Source organism: Syngnathus leptorhynchus, chromosome 16 (genome assembly GCF_054491065.1).
Source record: "Syngnathus leptorhynchus isolate UIUO chromosome 16, UIUO_Slep, whole genome shotgun sequence".
NCBI classification, from domain to species: domain Eukaryota; kingdom Metazoa; phylum Chordata; class Actinopteri; order Syngnathiformes; family Syngnathidae; genus Syngnathus; species Syngnathus leptorhynchus.
In genome coordinates this window covers 576,537-599,376 of record NC_141210.1, presented here as the reverse complement: position 1 = coordinate 599,376, position 22,840 = coordinate 576,537, and the positions used below count along the sequence as shown (strand labels likewise).

The following is a 22,840-nucleotide window of genomic DNA, read 5'->3' as shown; positions in this document are numbered from 1 at the left end:
CTTTGAAAATCAATAAATCTCAGTACAGACATTTTTTTTCTCTTAATACCCTCACACGAAAAAAGCAGCCCTAATTCCAAACACCCACTGATCCCCCCCCCCCCCTTTGAAAACAAACAAAAATCCTCATAAAAAGCTTGAGGGTGACAGGCTGGAATCCCACAGTGCTAAAGAGTGAGACGCTCATTGGTTTATAGGAATACACAGCATGGCGATGTGACGCTAGGTCGATCGGAACCAGGGGACAAACATTTTCAAATGAACAATACGCGTACTGGACCCCCCCCACCCCCACACATAAAGCCCCTGCAATAAATCAACCAATGAAATGGCCATCCTCTGACCCTTGTGCATAGTTTCATGTTCCTTTACAACCAGCTCCTCGTTTTCACAAACATCCTTTGCCGTGCGAACAAATGTTCTGCAAAAACTCATCTCTTCATGAGCCACGCACACACGAAAAAAAAAAAAAGGTAAGAGAATAATGCACAACGCTCCTGATTCAGTCAGGATGGGACCTCAAGAAAAAAAAAAAAAAAAACACTAAACAGCATTTTGCATCTTATTGACTGTCTTTTTTTTTTTTTTTTTTTTTTAAACAATCCTCATTTTCTGTTTTGAAATGTAAAGCAATTTTAATATATAGATTTTTATATAGATATATAAAGCACTCCATAGTCATTTAAAGTCCATTATTTGGTTATTACGTAACTGCTACGGATTTAGAAACGACTGGTATTTGCTCCTCCTTCTCCAAATCCATAACTTTCAGTGCTTAGATGGTTCATAATAATATTTGTCATCAAAATGTACATTAAAATGATGTGGAGTTGGTACTCTGGAACCCTGGCCTTCCTGAGACGAGATCCACTTTTTCAGGTGTGCAAGATAGTGAGCAATTGTCTTTTTTTTTTTTCATTGTTGTTTTGTTTTGTATAAAGTCAAAAATATAGAGAATCAACCAAAAAAAACAACATACAGGCTTTTCAGATAGTCCAACAGATACACAACACTGTTCGATCCCAGAGTTCTTAAAGTAACACGAGAAATCGCCATTCTCGGTTGCACTTTGAAAAATGGAAGCATTTGTCCTCTTTTTTTGTTGTCATTTTTATCCTTTTTTTGAAACACCGTTCCCCCCTGACGTTCCCATCGTTTAATTCTTTTGGAAGTCCAGAAGGAAACAAAAGTCTTTTGTAAACTGTCAGTGGCCCGGCATTTACAATGTAATGAAATGAAATGTGAGAAAGAGAAAAAAAATAAAAAGAATAGGTAGGCACCTCAGACAGCAGAAGTCCTTCTACCGCCCACCAACCAAACAACTATGGCCACAGATACCTTTTTTTGCGTCCTTTTTCTTTTTCTACTGGATTTTTTTTTTTCCTTTTCTGTTTTTACGAGTTGCGTCAGGATTATCCCAGGAATGGTGCCACAAAAGATATTTTCTAATTCACAGCCTTCTCTGCCAGGAACTGTCAGTTGCTCACACCTCTTGTCACACACTCAAGTGCAAAATATAGTTTGTTACACAAGTCCTGGAACTTTTCAGACACCCCGCCGTCTGAAAATTGGTGCAATACTCAACAAGCCATACTTTCCTTGGATTACTGTCCACAATGAAAGCCACTAAAGGTAGATAAACATTACATTGAAGACAAAACAACATACACACACGTTTTTTTTTTTCTTTTTCTTTTTTTTTAGTCCTTGAGTAAACACGTACACGAGAACTGTCCCCCTCGGGTACTTGTGTCATGTTGTTGGGTTTAGCTGGATGAGGACACTAGAGTCACAAGAATACTGAGTTGACCAACAAAATGGCCGACATGCTCGCACTGGCCTACACTACAAGCAGCCTTGCGCAAACACTCCCACACAACACACATACACACATTTGTTTGGCCTTTTCAAAGTCAATCCTTTTCAACATTTCTTGATTTGGAAACAAACAAACAAACAAACAAAAAAAACTAGAAAAAGTGTTCACATTACATTATTGGCGCTTCTTTTTGATTCAAGTATTTCTTGTTATTATTTTTGTATTCTTCTGATATGTTAATGATCTCTTCAATGTTGGGGAGGGCGCGCACACACACACACACACACACACACACACACACACACACACACACACACACACACACACACACACACACACACACACACACACACACACACACACACACACACACACACACACACGTGACGTGACGTGACGTGACGTGTGCATATTCCACCCAGGCATTTGTTTAAAGTTAGGAGTAGGGAACCCTGTCAGATTTTTTTGAACCATGTTAATTCAAGAAACAAAAACTTCTTGGAAAGAGCCCCCAACCAAACAGACCAAAATAATACCATTGGTTCAATCCCACTAAAAAGGTTGCCCACCCCTGCTTCAAATTGAGCGTTGCATAGCCGACCCTTTGTCTGATCAATGATTGAGACGCTTCATTTTCTTTGTTCCAGTCACCGTTGAGTTTGTGCAACTAACTTTTTGTTAAAAAAACAAACAAACAAAAAACAAGAGCACATTTGACCTCCGACACAAGAGGGGGGGGGGGGGGAGTGGGCGGGGCTCTCAGTGCTGGTGCTGCGCCGAGAATTCCAAGGCGCATCTGAGACCAAACCGCAAATACCGCTGACCCGGTCGAACTGTCCCGTTCCTTGATTCAAATCCAGTGTGGAGTAAAAACGCAACACATACACACCAAAGAAAAAAAAAAAAGAAAAAAAGAAAACGAACACAGGCGTTAGTGATTGTTTTGTTGAATGATAAGTCTAAAAAGTGACTCCAAAAGAGAGCAAGAACACACACATAAAACAAAGAAAAAAGAAAAGAAAAGAAATTTAAGACTTGGTACCGAACTTGAGATGTGTTCCTGTATCAAGCTGGCGCCACCGTCAGGCTGGAAGAGCAAATTGCTCCAGTGTGAACTTGAGAAGGCGACAGCTTGCAGAAAAACACCTCAGATTTGGAGTGCACAGCTCGAAAACAGTTTTTGTAGTTTTCTTTTATGTTTAATGCAAAAAAAAAAATCCTGTTTTTGGTTTTTGTACCCGATGTGACCCATAAACAGTGCACAGACACATAACTGCCTTCTCATGATGAAAAAAAAGAGCAGCATGGGCTCCTCCTCCTCCCACCTTGAATGATCATGATATTTGGATGTCAGTTGGCACGAGTCTGAAGAAGGTTCTCAAGCGCGAGTGAGCGTCCAGGTGGTCTTTTTGACGGGAAGCTGCCTTGGTAGTAAAGGTGGCAAATGGAGTGGTGATGTTTGGCAGATGGAGAGGGAGGGATGGATGGATGGATGGCTGGCTGGCTGGGGGCGGGGCTTGTCAATGGCTGCGAGTTCACACCTCCTTGTTCTTTGCATAGAAATGGAAGGCTGCGTCTCAGTGGAGGTGGCTCCAAGTAGAACTGAGTGCTCCCAGAGATGAAACATAAAGCACCAGTGTGTGGCGGAGTGTGCCTGCCTACGTGCGTGCGTGCGTGATATGCTGAGGGATGATCAGACCCATCCTCGATGGACGGACACAGGAAGCGGGCTCACGTGTTTACAAGTGGTCCGTTTTGATGGGAGTGAGGGGCTGAACACTGCATAAAGCCATGATATCATCAATCCGCAATGATACAAACAGTAACAGCAAACAACAGTAACGTGTGATTTATAATTAAAAAAAAAAAAAAAAAAGCCTCCATCTCAGAGTGGAAGTGGAGGTTGCTGAGGGCAGCAGTAGTAGTAGTAGTAGTAATAATAGAAATAGTAGTAGTTGTTGTAGAATAGTAGTAATACACGGAATACAGGCAGGCTGCTTTTGGACTGGAGGAAGAGAAGGGAAATGGGGGGCGGCGGCAGCGGGGGGAGGGAGTTGAAGTCTGCTTGCAGAGTGCAAACAGGCAGGCAGGCAGGCAGGCAGGCAGGCACTCAGCGGCCACGCCAGGACGCCGGCTGGCTGGCCTCCCATCACGCCAGTACAACATGCCTCTCCAGAAATCGAGGCCGGGGGGAAAAAAAAAAAAAACTCCCGGCTGCCCCCTCCCACCGTCATTCTCCTGCTACCATGTTCATTCTGGGCCCCCACGGACATCTACACATTCGTGTTAAGTTTGAAGTCAGTCATTCTCCTTGAAGGGGCACAGCTTGGGGCAAACTCCTCTTAAGTGCTATGATAGATAGATCACATGGACTTCATTCATTCATTTGGGCAAAATGACAAGACAAAGAAGGGGGTGGGGTGGGGTGGGGTGTCTTGTTTTGGTTTGGTTTCATGCCTTCTCTTGACACACACAGACACTCGTGGGCAGCCAGTGGGGTGGAGAGTATTTAGTGGCAGTCTGCGGTGCTGCAGGTTGTGGTTCTTTTCTCCATCACTAGGGAGCATGGACGGAAGGAAGGAAGGAGGGAGGGAAGGAAGGAAGGAAGGGAGGGAGGGACAGTCTGTTGTGGCTTATATTGCACGTCGGGGGAGGGGGGGAGAAACACACTTTATGTCTTCTTTGTGTCTTGAGGTGCAGTGAAAAGGTCAGCGAGCAAACTGCCAGTTGAAGTGCATGGTCATTATAATAGCAGTGGTTCATATTGTTAGTCTGTCACAAGTACCCAAACATCCCGCTAAAGGTGAAGAAGTTGAGGGGGAGCATTTTTGACATTTCTTTGCAATGAAAGAAAACAAACTGCACTACAAAAATAAATGGCTTGAACAAGGCCAACACAAGTTGCATCATTCCCTTTGAGAGCGTTCATGTGTGTGTGTGTGTGTGTGTGTGGGGGGGGGGGGGGGGGGGGCTCGGCGCTGTTTGTAAAAGTTTAGCAAGCGCTCGACTGACTGGCTCAGAAATAAGGAAGGGGCTGTGTGCAAGGGTCCGTCCGTATGCGGGCGGGCGGGCGGGCGCGGCGGGAACGAGGTTAAGGCCAATATTAGTGCTGCGAGTCAGCCCAAGAGGAGAGGAGAGAAGAGGCGAGGCTCTGATTGACCACGTTTTGGGGAATGACGCCTCTGAGGTGCGGTACCATTGCCTCGGAAAGGCAGAGAGGGATTAAGCCGACTTTTCTTGAAATGAGTGAAAGACATCTTGTTGTGTCTCCAAGTGCGACTTGGCAGAACTGTAACTTGACGACGACAAAAAGAAGCAGAGGAAGGAAGGAAGGAAGGAAGGAAGGCGACAAAGTGAAGCGGCGGCCGAGGATATGAACTCCTCTCGCCCTCACGCTGATTATCTATCTCCATATTGATTTGTTCTTTTTCCTTCTTTTTTGCACCCTTGTCCTTACATGGACTCCCCGCTCAGCAGGTCTCCGGGCAGCAGCGTATTGATGGGGCTGGGGCTCCCCATGACCCGAGCCTCCTCTCCACTAGGGGGCCCCCACAGGCTGGAATACTGCTGCACGCCGCCCCACAGCAGCTCTCCGCCCGCCTTTGAGCCGCCATTGTTGTTGTTCCAGTGGGGCCCGGCGTGTCCGATGGGGTGAGAGGCTCCCGAGCCGGAGCCGCCCATCCTGCTCTGATTGGCGGCGCCCGGAGCCGCCTGCCAGCTGGTGGTCCCGCCGAGCGACTGGCCCTGTGCAAAGAAGCGATTGACTTCCTCTTCTCCGGCAAACTCGGCCAGGATGGTGGTGTTCCCCAGCACGCACCTGGACGCAGACGCAGCAATGAGAACAACGAGGGGGGGGGGGGGGGGGCAGCCCAGGAGCTGACCCATACGTACATGTGCAGGGACTTCTGAGCCTTGGCAGCTTCATCCTTGGAGCTGTAGCGCACCACAGCGTTGCCCTGTGTCAGGTTGAGGTGGAATGTGATGAGTGGGCCGTGCTGCATGCACAGCGTGCGCAGAGTCGAACCGTCAATCTGCCGCAGACGGACGGACAGAGAGGGAGGGAGGGAGGGAGGGTCAGCGGTGGTGCCCCCACCTTTGCATGCGTCCAGCGCTCTCTTACCTGTGGCGTCAGGTTCCTCAGAACCAACCAGCTACTGGTCCTGCTGGCGCTGTCTGTACTCCACGTGGTGCCCGCTGCAAGTGAAGAAAGAGCACGTGTCAAGGAGAAGAATGAGAAGTAGCTTCTTCTTTTCGGGGCTGGCCGACCCACCCGTAGTGTAAGAGCTGCTCCAGCCTTGGGAGAGACCCAGAGAGTTCCCCCCCCATGTGGAGGACGGTTTGGAGTTTGTGAGGCCGGGCGGAGGGCGGGAGGGGGCCGCCGAGCTGCTCCGGGGTCCCTGCGGCACTTTCCACATGTCGTGGGAAAGCGAAGCTTGACTGTGCGAGACGGGACCCGGCGACCAAGTGGATTTCATCTCGGACAGTTTACCTGCGCGCGAGCAAAAGGAAGGAGACCAGGAAAAGAATGACAAGAGCTCGCTCGGGCATCAATCGCACTCGAGTACGTCGTCGACACGTGGAGTTCTGAGCTCCTCAAAGGGGCTTTCCATGCTAATAGCTTTCCAGGGCAAAAGCACAACTAACGTCAACAAGTTAGTCATGTAACAACTTTGCCTTCCCCTAGATGCGACCTGCTTGCTCATGCAAACTCAAACGATATAAGTTAGGCTGTCCCGTGTTCGTTCCCATGCACGAGGAGGAGGAGGAGGAGGAGGAGGAGGAGGGGAGGTCACCAACACCACGGGGGGGCGGCAAGCTGGCAAAATGGAAGCTCCGTCTAATGTGACCTATTTCATCAGGTGAAATGACGGGGGAGCTCGTGGGGTTTTATTACGAGAAGGGAAAGGACAGTATTGATTTGCAGTCGGGGACAGGGTTCATCCGTGTACCTGTTTCGTCCATCTCCGGGGACGACAGACTGAACGAGCTAGTGTAGGCACTGACTGACCAATCGGAGGAGGGAGGCAGAGCCTCGTTCTGAGATGAAGTGGGGGAAGAGCCTGAGCCCGGCCCCGGACGCCAGCCGGAGCACAAACAAAAAGGAAAGAAAAGGCAGCACAGAGAAAATGCCATGAAAGAAAAGCGCACAAGGAATGCTGAAGAAAACTGAAGGAGCAGAGCAGAGGAGAGCAGAGCAGAGCAGAGCAGAGCAGGCAAAATCCAAATGAAAAATGACAATCCGGACTCTCACCCGCACTTCGGTCCCGCAGCAGGTAGCGGTTGACATCTTGGATGTTAGTGTTGATGGTAGGACCGCTCGGGACGCTGCCCGGCGTCATGTTGGGGTCCGTCTCTGGGTCGATATTCTGGAGACCCTTCCAGGGCACGCCTGGGCAGAACTCTGCAAAAGTCCAAGTTGAAACGCTGCCGCCGCCGCCGCCATTCTTTTTGCCACGGCAAGGCGCGCCAGACATTGTCGTACCCGGGGGCCAGTTGATGTTTGTCCCGTTGGCCATCTTGTCGCCGCTGCTCCCCTTCCCCTGCGGCCCCCAGCTGTCGGGGGCCACAAGGGGGCTGCCGGGGGACTCGGAGCTGGACATCAGGTTATAAGGACTGTAAGAGTCATCCAGTTGAGCAGGCTTGCCAGGCGGACCCAGGTTGGCTCCTAAAATGTGGAAGACGGACGGAATTAGCTCAAAGTTGGCAGCTATGGTTTCTCCTCGCTCCTCACCGTGTTTGGCTTCCAAGGGGGAGGAGCTTTCCATAGTGTTGGGGTGCGTCCACTGCGAAAGGCGCGACTGGGGCTGGGGTGGATCCTTGGCGGACATGGCCACCTCCACGCAGTTTACATTCATGTTTGGATTCAGTCCAGCTGGGTTTGACAAAGACACACACACACACACACCATTGATTTGCATTCATTTCGAGGAGCAACGCAGCTTTGCGCAATCCACCTACAGAGCGAATACGGGCTGTAAGGGTTTGGAGAAGATTGCGGCGGCTCTTTGGTCTGCAGGTCGGGGAGGCCCGGCGCCTGAAGGTGGCCCGGAAACAAGTCCAGGTTGCTTTTGGTCCCGCCGTGATGTAGGCCCGCGTGGGAGTGGGGAGGCGGCTGCTGCTGCGGCGGCGGCGGCTGCTGCTGCTGCTTGATGAGCAGCGCCTGGGCCAGCTGCCGTTGGTGCTGTTGGATCTGCTGCTGCATGTTATTGATTGTACGCGCAACCTGCAAGGAGAACGGCTGCTGAAGAAGGGTTTTCCCAAGCATCCCAGCCGTTGCCACGGAAACCATTTGAGGGATGATGATGAGCCAAACGGGAACTTACTTGCTGCTCTTGTTGTCGAATGGGTCCAGAAACGTTGCGCTGGGCCTGTAACATCTGCTGCTGAATTTGTAAACGCTGGTAAGCCTGCAAGTCAACCAGACGTCCAATTTGAAGGAGTCTCCGAAGACATGTTGAAAATGAGGAGGAGTCAGGACGCCACTCACCAGTTGCAGCTGGTAGAGTTGATTCAGAAGAGTCATATGTTGAGGATTTATTGGCGAGGTTAAAAGTGCAGGATTCAGACCGATATTTTTTGCTGCAAACTGTAAGAGCTGTGCTTGAACCTGCGGGTGGACAGATAGCAAGCACGCCGTCGGGGAAAAGAAAGCTTTGGGCGCCGCCGCCAAAAGCCGACCTACCTGAGGGGAGAGAAACTGAGGCACTTGAGCGCGTAGACTCGGCTGCTGAGAGGAGCCGAGAGGCGGCACTGGCGGCTGAGGAGGCGGCGGCTGAGGCATGGCCCGGGCTTGTGCTGCTCCACCACCAAACATTCCACTCTGCATTTGCTGAACGGACCACCCGACCCGACCCGACCCGACCCGTTAGCGTTTCACATTGGACGTCGCCGCCGGCCGACCGACTACACACTCACTTTATCCAAGAAGGCTGAGCGGGGATCCGTGGAGGCTTCTTTGGAGAGATGTGGAGGTCGAGGACAGCTCATGGGTTTGTTGAGAAGCCCGTTGTTGTAGTCGTGTCCGGCGGCCATCCCCATTCCCCGCTTGTCCAGTTCCGTCTTCTTCTCCAGCAGGGCGCTCATGGCCTGGTCCAGGTTCATGTTGTTGCTCTTTAAAGCCTCCTCTGCCGGATCCCGCTGAGAAGCAATTCGCAAAAAAAAAAAATATATATATATATATATTTTTTTTTTTTCCAATGAGAAAATGTGAATCCCAACTGGATATAAAATTGAAAAAAAATCCTTACCGGGAAGCCCATGTCTGTCAGCTGTTTGATAAGACGATTCATAATCCAGGTATCTTCTGGCTTCCCTGGAACTTTGACCTGGAATGACAGAACATCACAGTCAAACACACTTTTTGGTTGGATGCTTTCCCAAAAGGTCCTCATGCCTTTTGCGGCATCTTTTTGGCTGGGTTTCCCCAAGAGTTGCCGGAGGTGTTGCTCTCCTGGGAAGCGGTGCTGTTCCACACGTCTCCGTCGTCCGCATCCCACTGACCTCCTGAGAGGAGCGACTCTTCACCTCCGCCCCCCCATCCATCTTGCATAGGTTTGGAGGCTGGGGATAAATCAAGAACAAACAGGCGTGTTAAAAACGGGCCTTGCAATCTTTCTTGGGCCACTAGGGGGCAGGGTAGGTTCGTGAAAAAGTCCCGCCTGGCCGTAAACAGTCGACGATGACCTTGACGCATCTTGAGAGAACCCTCCAGCAGGAACAATAACAACATGCAGGAGAGTAACGTTAAAAATCAGTTGTGTACCGGCTTTGCAAGATGCGGCTGTCGTAGCTGGGTTGGCCCGACTGTAGTTGTCCGGGTTGCCCGGGTCGCCCCAGCCCCCGCTGGGTTTTCCCCAGGCAGATGTACCCTTGTCCAGGTTGACTGTTGAATGTGCACTTTCCCCCCAAGAGCTTTCTGCTTTGCTGTGAGAGCTGGAAAGTTCTCCCCAGCCTGGTGAAAGATCATTCATAGTGAACACATTTTCTTTTATTCATGACCTCTGGGATGTCTCATTCTCTCTGTTTTTTTTTTTTTTCCATTCTGAGAAAAGCCGCTTGACGAGCAATTCATCTTTTTATCAATGTATTGGTTAAACGCGTGCACGGGAGGGGAAGTCGGTCATTTAAGAATTGGCACAGCAGCACGATGGATGAGGTAGCGAGCGGTGCCAGGTGGAGATTAGCGCAGGAAGAGAGCCTATGCTGAAGGCTAGCTTCATTTTCACTTTGATGGACCCAACCCCAAAAAAAACGTTCTGCTCTTTCAAAAAGCCATGAGCTCGCTTCGCTCCCCATGTGTAAAACTTGAGTCATTGTGAAATGTCAAGTGTCAAACAGCAGGGGGCACATCTCCCATACATGCTTCAACTAAGGACTTTCTCCCCTCAACTCAGATGGCAGGCAGGCAGCCAGCCAGCCAGGCAGCCAGCCAGGCAGCCCCATCTCATCAGACTCATTTTTCAAAAGGCGCTTTTGTAAACACCATTCCTTGACTTCCTTTGCTCGCCACGAGGTTAGCCAGGCACACACACACAAGACCAAAGCGGCTGATATTGTGTCATGTGACCAGCCTCGCCGAGATCCGACCGCACTGCACCGCTTATCTCGTTTGGGTAGCTAATTAGATGTAAAAGGGGCCAGCAGCGAGGTCAAGATTTGACCTTTAAGTCCATCAACAGCTTGGAGCTTAAGAGCGTGTTGCCCTGACTAAGTCACCAGCTTGTGTTTGACTTCAAATTGGAAGTGAAACCAGAATCTGGACACAAGAAATGAATGTGTGCTTCAATCACCGTTTGCTTTGGAAGCAAACATTTGGTTCGGGAGTTCCTTTCTATCAAGGCAATGGAGTAGAAATCATGATGGTCTTACCTTGCGCAATCATGGGGCCCCTGTTGTGAGATGAGCCCGACTGGTGCTGCAAAACGGGATCCATGGGTCCGCCGCCGCCGCCGCCGCCAGTGGGCCCTGGGTTTTGGGAATTTGGCCCGTGAGCGTGTAAAGGTGCAGGTGGTCCTTGATAGGCGTGATTGTGGGGATGAGCGCCAGCGTTATTGCCTCCAGCGCTAGCTTTAGCTTGAGCTGGATTGTTTCTGTCCCACAGATTGACAGATTTGTTATAGGTACCGGGATCGCCCCAGGCCGAGGTCCCGTCGTCTATCTCCATCTTCCGTCGGATGGACGGCGGCGAGGGTTCTTCCCAACCCGTGGCTTCGGCAGACGACTCCGCTTTGCCGGCGCTCCAGCCCTGCTTGACGGAGGCCGAGCCGCTCCTAGAGCCCACGGCCGCCGCGCTGGCGCCGGCGGGTCCGTCCTGAGATTTTGCCACCCATCCCTGGGGAGGGCCGGCGGGCCGCGGAGTAACGGGCTCTCCCCAGCCCGCTTTGCTTCCGGCACCTGTGGCGCCTTGCATTCCGCCCCAGCCTCGGGGACTTTCTTTCCAGCCCCCTGCGTCTCCGTCCCAGGAAGAGTTGCTTGGATTCTTTTTTCTCTCTTCGGGTTCTCCCCAGTCATTTGCAGAGTTGCTCACTGCGCTATTGGCCCAGCCGTGGGAGGCTTTGGGTTGCTCTCCCCAGGTCTGGCTCGTGGGCTTGCCGTGAGACTCCTCCCACCCCGACGACCTCTCGTCACCCCAAGACTGATTCTTGGGGATGGCCGAGGCGGGAACACCTTTCGGCAGGTTTCCCCAGCCGGCTGGGCCACTCGGGGGCTTAACGGCGTTGGGTTGATCTCCCCAGCCGGGGCTGGGATGGTTGCTAGAAGCAGCAGCAGCAGCAGCAGCAGCAGCAGCAGCAGCAGCAGCTGCATTTGCTCCCCAACCCGAAGCTCCCTCGCTTTTGCTCCCGGTGTCAGTTCTTTGCGGGGGACCCATGTTAGTATTGCAAGGCCCCTGGGCTTCGGGACCACTTTGAGAGTCCCAGGATTCGTCATTCTTGCTTTTAGTATTGTCCATATCCCACGACGTGTGCTGGCGGACGGGGGTCTGCCCCCATCCCGTATTACACAAGACCCTGGGGTCGAGATCCTGGGCAGGCAAGAGAGGAGCGGGGGTATCTTGGGATGAATGCTGTTTGGATGGGGGATGTCCTTCCGTGCTGTCGCCGCTTCCTTCGCTGGCAGCGGTCGTGCTCGCGGCTCGGTTCCAAGAGCCGCTCGGCGCCGGGTCCCGGGGAGGCGAGCTGGGGCCATCCCAGCCCGCTTGGGCATCTTCACTTTGCTTCTTGGCCCAGTCTCCGCCGGAGCGTTCGCCCCAGGCTCCGGGAGTTCCCGACCCGCTCCCGGCCTGGCCCCAGCCGGAGTCTTTAGAGGACGGCGCCTTCGAGTCAGCGTCGAGCCCCCATCCCGAAGAAGCGGTATCTTCTCCGTTGAGCGCCGGGCCCGCCGACGCATTGGCCCAAGTGGGCAGGTGGCGGGCGGGACTCGCTTGTTCCGGCTTCTTCGTGTGATTTGGTCCGTCAGTTTTAAGGTTCTGAGGTTCTGAACTGAAAGACACATTCGTGGATGGCGAAGGGTGTGACTCTGAGGCGTCAGAGGTCACGATGCTACCCCAGGCACTGCCGATACCCGAGGAGTTACTGTTAGTGTTGGCTCCCGTATAGGTGCTGGTCTGGCTTGACGGCGGCGGGCCGGTGGGATTACAGAAGTTTGCTGTGGATTGAGGGGGTGAAATGACGTCGGCTCCCCCTGAGCTGCCTGCCCCTGCCGCATCGTGGCCCAACACGGGCCACGCCGAGGGGTTAGCGTTCGGGTTCAAGTTCAAGTTACAGTTGGAGGATGGCGAAGAGCCCCATCCTCTGCTGCCCTCATTTTTGCCTTCACCGCCGGCAGAGGACTGAGAGGGTCCGGAGCCGGAGCCCCAGCGATTGGCTGCAACCTGGCTTGAGTGCATGTTGCTGCTTCCAGTATGATTGGCAGGGCTGAGTCCAGTGTTGGCCTTACTGCTGAGGTGGTTGACAGGGAAGTGGCCCGTCTGGCTATTGGCCCCCGTGGCCATGGTCGGATGACCACACCAGTCGCTGCTATTATTACTACTACTACTACTACTGTCGGTACTACAAGTGCTACTGTTGCTGGTCATGTGACCGGGCTCAGTGTCCAAAGAGCATCTTCCTTGACGGGCCTTGTTCTGGCTGAGCGCAATTGAAGGCCAAGCCTCCGTGTCCTTCTGGTCAATGATCAGTTGATGGCCGCAACTGGTTGCGGCGCTCCTGTCGCCTGGCGGCTGCCCCCAAAGGGGATTCTCATACTGGGCTCCCGGGCTGCTCTGTGGGGGCAGTTCTGGAGAGAAGCACCCAAAAGAGGAAGAAGTTTCAAGTTAGGTACGTCATCACGCCAACATAGAAGGTGAAATAGCATGGCCACGTAACACGTCCGCTTCTACATTGCGAGCTCAGACAGACTCGCAGTTTACAAACAGCTGTCATATGCTTTCATTGTTCGGGAAATATGCGTGCTTAACCAATCCCATTAGACGTCGGATTCATCGGCTGGTTTTGGTTTTTTTCAATCGCAGCAGCAAATGTATCATTTTAGTGATTTCAAAAAAACAAAGGAGAAAAAAAAAGAAAGGGTTAACATCTCAAAATATATTCTGCTTTGACAACTCAAAGTAATAAGCCATTATTTTCCCCTTGGGGCGCTTCCACGACACGCTGATGCAAATACAAGTGTGGTGTGCGCATTGATGAGCACCCCGAGCGACAGCACGTCATCCATCCATCCATCTATCTCTTTCTATCTATCTCACCTTTCCACTGTGCAACTGTTTACATGCGTCCTCGACGAGTTAAGCTTGCGTGCAAACGGGGAGCCTTCGCGCCAATCGCATTGCACTGAGCATTTGCCTTTCATTCCGGCTTACTTTTTAACGCTTGCAAACTAAAGTAGGAAGGAAAGAAGGAAGGAGGGAGGAGAGAAAGGAGCGCGAGAGTGAGGCGAAAAGGGGCCACTGTGCTTCTGACAACGCAACGCGGCGCAGCGCAGCACGCAGTCTTTCTCGAGCGTCACTCCACTACTCCGCCATTTTCTCAGCCCTGAATTTGAGCCAAAAAGGCTGTGAGGCGAGCTACCCTCGCTGCCTGCAACGTGTAAAAGCATGCACGCCTGCCTGCCTGTCTGCCCGTCTGCCTGCCCGTCTGCCTGCCCGTCTGCCTGGCTCGCGCGTGCCCACAATGCACTGGCGCTGCAAGTGCGTATACGAGCCGCAAAAAGAAGTGCACAGCAGAAGCGAGGGAAAGGACGAGCGAGCGCGAGATCCCAAATACCTGTGGAGAGGTGGCTCCCGACCATGGTGCACGGAACTAGGTTTTGTGCGACACGGGGACCATCCTTGTCTCAATATGTCTGCTTGCCTCACCGAGCCTCTGAAATGCTGCCAAGAAGTTGCACAGCTCTTGCGCGGCATGAGACACCCCTCCGTTCCTCCCTCCCTCCCTCCCTCCCTCCCTTCTTCACCCCACATGCTCGCTCCCTCCCGCCCTCCAACATTGCTTTGGCTGGGTCTCGCCGACTCAATCTATTGCCCCCCCCCCCCCTCTTCCCCACTGGCTTTATTTATATCATGCTCTATTCCTATCCCGACGACGGATACGCTCCCTCGCTGGAAATGGAAGCCCGAAAGAGAAAGCAGGCTGGGGGAGGGGAGCGGACGGCATAGTCCAAGTCATGTGGAGGGAGGGAGAGAGGGAGCAGTATTGTTGGTGGCTGGCTGGATGGATGGATGGAGCGCCAAGCACTCAAATGGTACGAGGAGGTAAAACAAACCAAAACAAAAAAGCGGGGCTCGTCTCGGATCTTTGAAGCTTTTCACTAAATGGCACCAAATATTGACCCAAGAGCACCGCCGTGCCCAATTGCAAAGCTCTTGAATAGCACAAGCAAAAAGCACGTGCGACCGCCATGACGTCATGATCATAAATGTTTCTTCTGAATGAACGTTGCTGCTATAAACAGCTGCTCCCTCGGATTAAAACAAGCAAGTTCATGTGGATCTGGACTCAAACATGTCCCTGGAGAAGCGTCAAAGCAGAGCAACGCAACAGACGATGACGTGCTTGTCAATTAATGGAAGGCGTGGGGGGAAACAGGAGAAACAGGAGCTGAGAACTTGGCAACGGGGAGAAAGAACAACAAAAAAAAAAAAAATGTCAGCAGCTCCCCTGATCAAGGCTGCCATTGTGCACTAGCGATACCAGTGCCCACGCACCGCAACACAATACATCAATGTTTGCTGCTATGCTGGAGGTTCTGCCCACTGAACCTCATGATTGTGCAGATGGAAGGGACGCAGGCTCTGGACTGTGAGTGACATTCAGTGGAAACTGCCAGTACTGGGGAGCTACTGTTTGCATGGAAAAAGAAGTCAGAAACAAATGAAAGAAAGAAAGAATAAATGTTTTTTTTTTTTTAACTGTTCTCATGTTATAATTGTGCAGTCCTTGTCTGCTGAAATCAGATCAATAGCAAAGACAAAAGATGATGTCTGCGAGATGCTCGTTGAGTGATGGAAGGAGGAAGTGATCCAGGAGGGATGTGCGGCCCTCACTCAGATGGACTGATCCCGGCTTAATGAAGTCCCCCGCGGACCGGATGCTTCGGAGCTGAGCATGGATGCTGCCTGCCTGCCAGCCAGTACAACAACACCTCAGGAAATAAAAAAATGGCTTCCTAATTGAGGAACAAATAGCTCAATAACAGCGTGAGGGACAGGAGAGGCATGCATTTTTCCAAGTTCACATGCATGTTGTCATGTTTTCCACTCCCCCCCCCCTGAAAGGATAAACCAGGTCAAGGGCTTTCTCCAACATGCCAGTCTTAAAATAGCTGCCTCTCCTCTCCTCTCACACGCTTCCTCCTCCTCCTCCTCCTCCTCTCCATCAAAGAGCCTCGGGATACAGAGTGCGAGCCGAGCCAATGGCAACGCAGCGACTCTGTCGGAATAATGGCAAAGCTGACAGACATACATGTAGCGAGGACTAATCCCCCCACGCCCGTGGCCAGCTACACGCTACGTGCTGCGATGTTGTTTGTGAAGGAGGAGGCGGGGCTACTTTGCGGCCGAGATAGCAAACATCAAGCGCCGTTCTTAATGGAGAGTCAATGTTTAATCACACCAGAAGGGAATCCCTGACGCTCTGGCGTCATCACAAGAGCGCATCCGCTTCATCCGTCTTCTACATGAGAGAAGAGCGTCGGCAAAGTAAAGAATCGCCGTGCCATCGGCCGCTCGCTCCGCTGACACAGAGCACTGGTGAAAGGAGAACCCAGGAGGCCTATCGAGGGAGGGAGGGAGGGAGGGAGGGAGGGAGGGAGGGGAGGAGACAAGCGCTAGCTTTTACCGTAAGCCGTGACTCACTCCAGCCCACAGCGCTGGACCTCTGCCACGCTCGCTCCACCAATCTTTCTCTTCCTTGGGCTTTCGAGTGATGCCAAACCAGACCCAGCGAGTTGTCCGGCCAACTAGCTAGCTCCGTACATGCCTCTTCCCCCCCAAAAACAGGGAATAGTCCACAAAGTGTGGGAGGAGGAGGAGGAGGTAGGGGATAACCGTCTGATTGCCACAGAGATGGAGCTGCTTTGGTCAAAGCGTGGACAGAAAAGGCCCCAGAATGGATGGACTTCACTCTCCGGAAGGGAAAGACACAAACGTGCCAGCTGTGTTGACTCTGGCTTTTTTCTTCCAAGTGAAAGTAAAACAGCTTGAGCAGAAGAAATCTCCGCTTACCTGTGGGCAGGTTTGCAGAGGAGGACTCCAGGTGGCCGGCGGCGGCGGCAGCGAGCGTCCCGGGTGGGAGCGGCTGGCCCCTCTTCAGCAGCTGCTTGTGCTCGTGCTGGCGGAAGCGCGGGGGCACCTCTCTGGCCGGGTGACGCTGCTGCTGCTGCTGGCAAGCGGCGCCGGGGGAGCGCTTGCCATCGCCGCTGCTCGGGGGTACGGGCGGGACAGGAGGGACGAGCTCGAGCTTGGCGGAGTCCGGCACTGTTTGCACAAAAGAGCAGACGCGCTGCTAACCATCTGACAGCAGCTAACAATTCAATAGCGAGCGACGTGTGACAAGAGGTACGAGGTCAGGAGGTCAAATAGGATTATCTCCTGGCCGGTCACAGGGTGGGTCAGATGGCCATTGAGCACGCTGGCTAATGGCCACATTACATAATATGGACGATGATAAACTCAAATGTAAACAGTCATAAAGCGGCGGCCACATCGTACTCGAGGAGATTATTGGATGTAAAGTGAGCCAACGGGGATGTTTACCCCAGCCTCCCTCCCTCCCTTTTTTCTTGTGGCTGATAAATGACACTTTGAAATGAGTGAAGAAGAGCGGCGCTTTGCCATTGGCTCAGCTTGCAAGTGTGCGCGTTGAAGCAATGAACAACTCACACACACACACACACACACACCAGGCCAGCCAGCCCCAACACACACAAACAAAAGCGTTATGCAACGCTGAGGCCCACACTGAGGGGAGGACAGGATGCCGGACGGCCGGCCGGTCGGCCGACAGGCCAGGCCAGCCGCTGCTTAAGGCAGTTGTCGGTCGGGCGGTGTGGATTTGTGTCGGATCAGTCGGTGCCCCCCCCGGTGGGCTATAACCTTGGAATGATCCGGTTACATCTGTCGGCTAAAGCGTCTCATCAGATGTCACGATGGCTGCTCTGATTCACCATTTGGACGCTCTCCTCACAGAAGGCGAGACGGCTTCCACGTAAAAGCTCGCCTTAATTAAAATTACGGAGGCTGATTTGACACCGTCGAGACTCTGACGCGTGACGTCGATTCTTCTGGAAGCTTTGGGGGAAGGGGAAAGTGGGGCCAGCTGCTCTCCCAGCCAATCACAGAGGAGAAATAAAACGAAGGCAGGCGGGCGGGCGGGAGGGAGGGAGCGAGCCAGCGAGAGCCAGCCAGCCAGCCAGCCAGCAGATCCACGGGAACGAGGTACAGCAAGCCGTGAAAAGAAGAGACTCCGCCCCCTCTGCAAACACCACTGCAAGCTCCAGTCTCACTGGCGGAAACCAGCTTAGGTGGAAAATCCGCTTACAATTAGAACGCTACTTGCCTACAGAACGCCACGCCACGTTGCTGTCCAGTCTTGTTTCAAAAGAAGCAAAATAATGTCAAGACAGGTGTGATTGCACCCAAAAAAATCAGAAGAAGAATTTGAAAGGCACAACCCTCTGTCAAAAGTCACCTTCTCCGACAGCCTATTTGCAAAACAGCGGCGTCGGCGGCCTGCAGGCTATGCGCGCCGCCTCACACCGACCAACGAGGCTTCCTCATTTCCCACTTGAAAGGAGTTGGGAATATTTCGGAGAGGAAAGATGATAGCGTGCTCGGCAGGCTGTTTAAGACGTCAAAGCGTGTGTTTGAACAACAGCTGTCGTCAAATTCGCCACGCTTACGCTCAACTAGCAATTTGCTTCGTCAGTATTGATAAAGCCAAAAGTACTTAGCGCGTGGATTGGCGACGCGTCCGACCGCACCGGCGCTTCCGCCTAAAGCGCCGTCCGTCCACGCTTCCGCAAACTTTGCTTAGCGAGTGATTAGGAGCTTCCCAAAGCTGAGCTTTTAATCTGCAAAGCCAAGGCCGCAAGAATATTTTGATGCGGTGATCATTTTGGAGGTATGGCCAGTTGGGCTTCAGGGGAGCTAATGTATCGTAACCAATTACCTTGAAATGAGTGGAAAAAGGGGGCAAGAAGTGAATCAAAGTGATGATCACAATGTCTTTGGGGCTTGGGAAATGAGAGCGCCGCCCCGCCGTGTCTCACAAGAGAGACAATTCAAATGATTAATTAGAAATGAATGAACATGAAACTGTAGTTAAGGAAGACGGCCTTGCCTCCACGCAAGACATTTTCCACGGATAAAAATGCTATTGAAAAACAACGCGCCGCACCGTCTGACAGCAAACTCGACTGGGCTATTCATCAAACAGCGGCTACGCTAACGACCGTGATTACAAATACTCGGAAATTCAATTACTACAAAAAAAAAGACTGACGGCTGTGTTTATCAACTAACACGATCTACGGACACTTTGAAGCCAAAGATGGATGGAGGTTAAAGCCACTAAAATAGTCATTTCAAAACAGAAAGATGCGGCGGCCAGGTGGCGACCGTGTCACTTTTGGAACAGGCTAACTACAAATTAGCAACTTTTCGGTTCTGCTCTCGGCGAAGGATATACTGCCTATTTTTTACCCCCCCCCCCAAAAAAACGCAAAATATTCAGCCCAAACATGCTCAATAGAAACAACATGGCCGCCCAAAAACCGACGACGTGGATTGAACTAAAAACAGCCAAGCGGTGTGGTTTGTTCAAAGAGTGTCCAGACTATTTTCTACAAGTTTGGCAAGGAGAGCGGCCATCCTGGGCAAGCTTAGCCATATTTAGAAGTGCTTGCGCACTAGCAAGTAGCATGCTCAAAGTCATCTTGTTGAAGATTTGAAAATTCTGTTTCGGTGCAATATGCTTATAAAGAAGTGTACAGTCCAAGCAGGCTCTTTGAAGATCATAAGAGATGGCAAACGACGCTGAGCAAGAAAAATTGGAGGTTTGGAACTGTCACGCGGGGACAAGCGGCTCTGACTTGGTGTCACACACACACACACACACACACACAGACGGGCTGGGTCGGGTCAGTGGATCCCACAATGGGCCCCCTCAGGCAAACAGGAAACCAGAGTGTTGGCTCCGCTCCGTCTCTTTCTTTTCCTCGCTATTTTTTTTTTTTTCCCCCCTCTCTCTTCGTACTCAACCAGAGGCATGGTTGGTTCTTTCACTCCACTTGCAAGAGTACAAGTCATTCCATCTTTGGCTGGCTGGCTGGCTGGGTCGGTCCCAGGGTGTCTGAAGCGGGCACGTTCTGTTACCATGGCGGCTATCTGTTTATTGAGACTCCACAAGATCCCTGGGCTCCTAATTAGCTCCCTCCATTTGTCCGTCCATCCGTCCCTCCCTTCCTTGCCTGTATGGTGTGCACCAACATCATATCATCGACTCATTAGGTCGCAGATGGACTTTTCATGACAATGTGATCTTCCATTGCTATGAAATCACCTCATGGCGTTAGTGAATGGATTCGCCTGCCCCGCCGGTATTGATCTCATAGCTTCTGCTCAAACTTAATTGATTTCCATTTCAAGCGAACCCACGCATAGTGACAGCAACTCACCCTTGGACTCAGGTCACATCATCTATTTGTCAACGTCACTTTGACTTTTGTTAAATTACAGACAACTACAATTATTATTATTTTTTTTATGATTCAGCATCAACTCACCTTTGGTTGTCTGTTCAGTGTCCTGAAAAGCAGAGGACAAAAATATATTCAAACAAGGGCTCATCATATATGATCATTTCTAAGTGTGTTTAAAAAATGTTGATTGACAGCCGTCAGTCAGTCAGATTGGCAGTTGTACTGAAAGAGAGGGCTCCCCCACCTTTTTGGAAGCAACTTCCTTCTTGTTCTTCTCTTCTGGCCTTTTCTTTTTCTTCTCTTCCATCAAAGGGTTCTCGTATACTTGTATTTGCGGCTTCTTCTCTCAGCTGAAAAATCAGAAGACGTTGGAATCATTTCAAGGTCGTCACCTTTGCGCCTATCGTGGATGGATGGATGGATGGATGGATGGATGGATGGATGGATGGATGGATGGATGGATCTTTACTCTGGGCTCAATCGCTTTGAGTTAAGGTCAAAGCCATGGGCTGTTTACGTGCTGGTCACATTGGCGGCTCTACTGTGCGTATGGCTCGGCGGGCGATGAGCTGAGCGTTGTCGTGTCGGGATAACAGCCCTCTTAAAAGCAGACGCTCGCCGGGACGCCAAAGGCAGGCACAATCAAAACAGAAAAATGCAGTAGCGTACGCACGCACGCACGCGCCGAGGGCGGCCTCATGACAACAGGCGGAGGATCGGCAGGAAATGGGGGGGGCGACGTGCACAAGGCAAAACGTGCGTCTATTGACGTCTTTCATTCCTGTGAAGATGGAAGGGCTTCTGTCTGTCTCTTCAGCGTTTGATAGGGTCGCTTCCGTTGCACGTGTGGGGGAGGGGCGAGCCACGGCAGGCGCAGGCGCTGGCTCGGCACGGTGCCAGAACAGAAATGCCGAAGCTGCGGACCAAACAAGAGCCTGCCTGGCAAACCTCTGGGAGGAACGTTTAGCGGCAGCTGCAAAAGCAACGGTGCGATTCTGCTCAAACAAAGAAACTCGAGCCAGCCAGCCAGCTCCTAGCCGGCCGGCTAAACTAGCATGGAGCAATTGTGAACAGAGGCAAGGGAAAGAAAAGAAAAGAAAGCGCTCCAAACTGAAGCCTGGAGGCTAACTCGACGGAGCGCGCCATCAGATGCCTGCGTAATGGAAGCATATTTGGACAATGAGTCATTGTTGATACACGTGTCGCTATCTTACAAGGACAGTCCCTGTACCTGACCCGACCCGACCCAGGCGTGCTCGTCCAACAGAACCCGTATTTAGCCAGCCCAGAGCTGTTTGTTGGAAAAAGGGAAGTGGCTTTGATTTGGAAGGCAGCAATAGAGTGCCTTTGAGAGCACGGAGGCTCACGCTGACGCCTCAAGAAAGCATCTGAGCGCCAGACCGGCAGCACGGCACAGCCAGAACAGCCCTGGGCCTAAGCTCCAGACTAATCAAAGTATTTCGAGGTCGGTTGGCGTTCTCCAGCCCCGCCTCCCTCGGCACCTCTCCGTGAATACACTTGGCTCGGAGGGCCCCGCGGATCGGCCTCCCCGTACCGAAACTCTGCGTTTGCCTTTTGCGGCCGGCCGCCTTTTCCGAACCCCCAAATTGGGAAGTGCGCCGCATTAACAAAGCAGCGGCTGACGTCAGCCGGGCCTTTGCGAGCGTCCGGGTGTCGCCGACCGACGAGGATGATGAAGATTCTGTGTCTTGAATGTTCATCGGCATTTTAAGGGCAACTTTAATTTGTTATGACGGTTTCAAACGTAATCTACTATTATATTTAGTAACATATATATCAATAAAGGATTAGGTTCAGCAACAGGTGGAATTTTTTTCTGAAAGACGGGTCCGTATGGTGCATGCTTTTCTAAGTCTAACTTAAGTGAAAACCTTAAAAACCTGGCGTGCAAGGAAAATAGGTTAAAAAAAATACATTTAGGAGACATAAAACCATCTGGGATTCAGATTTGCTTTTGACCTGACAATAACAGTAGAAGTGGCCTATAAGAAAGATAAACACAATTACAAGGACAATATCGTTTCATTGGTTAAAGGGCTGTCAAGTACAATATTGCTATCTATATAAGTGGCCTATAACAAAGATAAGCAAAATGACTTCATGGCCTGTCAAGTACAATATTGCTATCTGGAATGTTGTTGTTGTTTTAACATGTCTGCAGAGCATGCACAATTCCACACCTTCGATTTGAACCCAGGGAGACCAACGACGGGGCTCATCGCGCTGCCAGATCATTAAATATTACAATTTATGGAGCGCCCGCCAAATTGTGGAGCCAACCCACGGGCAGAAGATGAAAACTCGAGTCGTCGGGAACGGGACTCGAACTCGCCACCTCACAACTGCGAAGCCGACGTGCTAACCACTCGCTCTGCGTGGCTTTTAGCTCGACTTGATTGCACTGCTTGAAAAAACTAAAACCAAAGTTGAAGCAGAGTTCCACTGTCAATGCATGTAAACACAGGACGTATCAAGTGTGCAACGTAGTCAGGCGCAAAGTGCTCCAGAATAATCCTCCGCTCGCTCATTTAGACTGCATGTCAAAAGTGGGCTGCATTGGAAACATTCTTGCATGAGCGCTGACGTATTCACCCGTGGAATTCCGCATTGTGCACGGGCGAAAAGACATTTGTGGACACAAGCTCGTATTGAACGGGAGGAAAAAAACATTTACCGTCGAAGCTTTCAGTCGTGCTTCCTTCTCCTCGTCGTCGTCGTTGTCGGCGGCGACGGCGGCGGCAGCGTTGGAGCCTGTGCAGCCATTTTGTAGTAAGTGACCGATCCGAGCAGCACCACACTTGGAGC

At 51.6% G+C, this 22,840-nt stretch overlaps 1 protein-coding gene across 3 annotated transcripts; it reads right to left on the bottom strand.

Annotated features, from left to right (window-relative positions):
• Positions 1–4,791: 4,791 nt before the first annotated feature.
• Positions 4,792–22,840, bottom strand: LOC147043759 (trinucleotide repeat-containing gene 6C protein-like). 3 transcript variants are annotated; one of them, XM_085934978.1, is made up of 21 exons: positions 22,710–22,840; positions 20,259–20,364; positions 20,099–20,120; positions 16,539–16,790; positions 10,688–13,093; positions 9,582–9,770; positions 9,213–9,379; positions 9,067–9,144; positions 8,735–8,956; positions 8,502–8,648; positions 8,307–8,426; positions 8,143–8,226; positions 7,778–8,042; positions 7,551–7,691; positions 7,302–7,484; positions 7,071–7,220; positions 6,769–6,879; positions 6,090–6,308; positions 5,940–6,013; positions 5,711–5,850; positions 4,792–5,636 (listed from the first exon to the last, which is right to left on the bottom strand). In XM_085934978.1, the coding sequence occupies exons 2-21, from the start codon at positions 20,319–20,321 to the stop codon at positions 5,273–5,275; spliced, it is 5,397 nt and encodes a 1,798-aa protein (XP_085791104.1). In that variant the 5' UTR covers positions 20,322–20,364; positions 22,710–22,840; the 3' UTR covers positions 4,792–5,272. The 3 variants fall into 3 exon arrangements, with proteins under 3 accessions (XP_085791104.1, XP_085791103.1, XP_085791102.1); XM_085934977.1 differs by lacking the exon at positions 6,769–6,879; XM_085934976.1 differs by lacking the exon at positions 6,769–6,879 and having other exon boundaries at positions 7,302–7,691.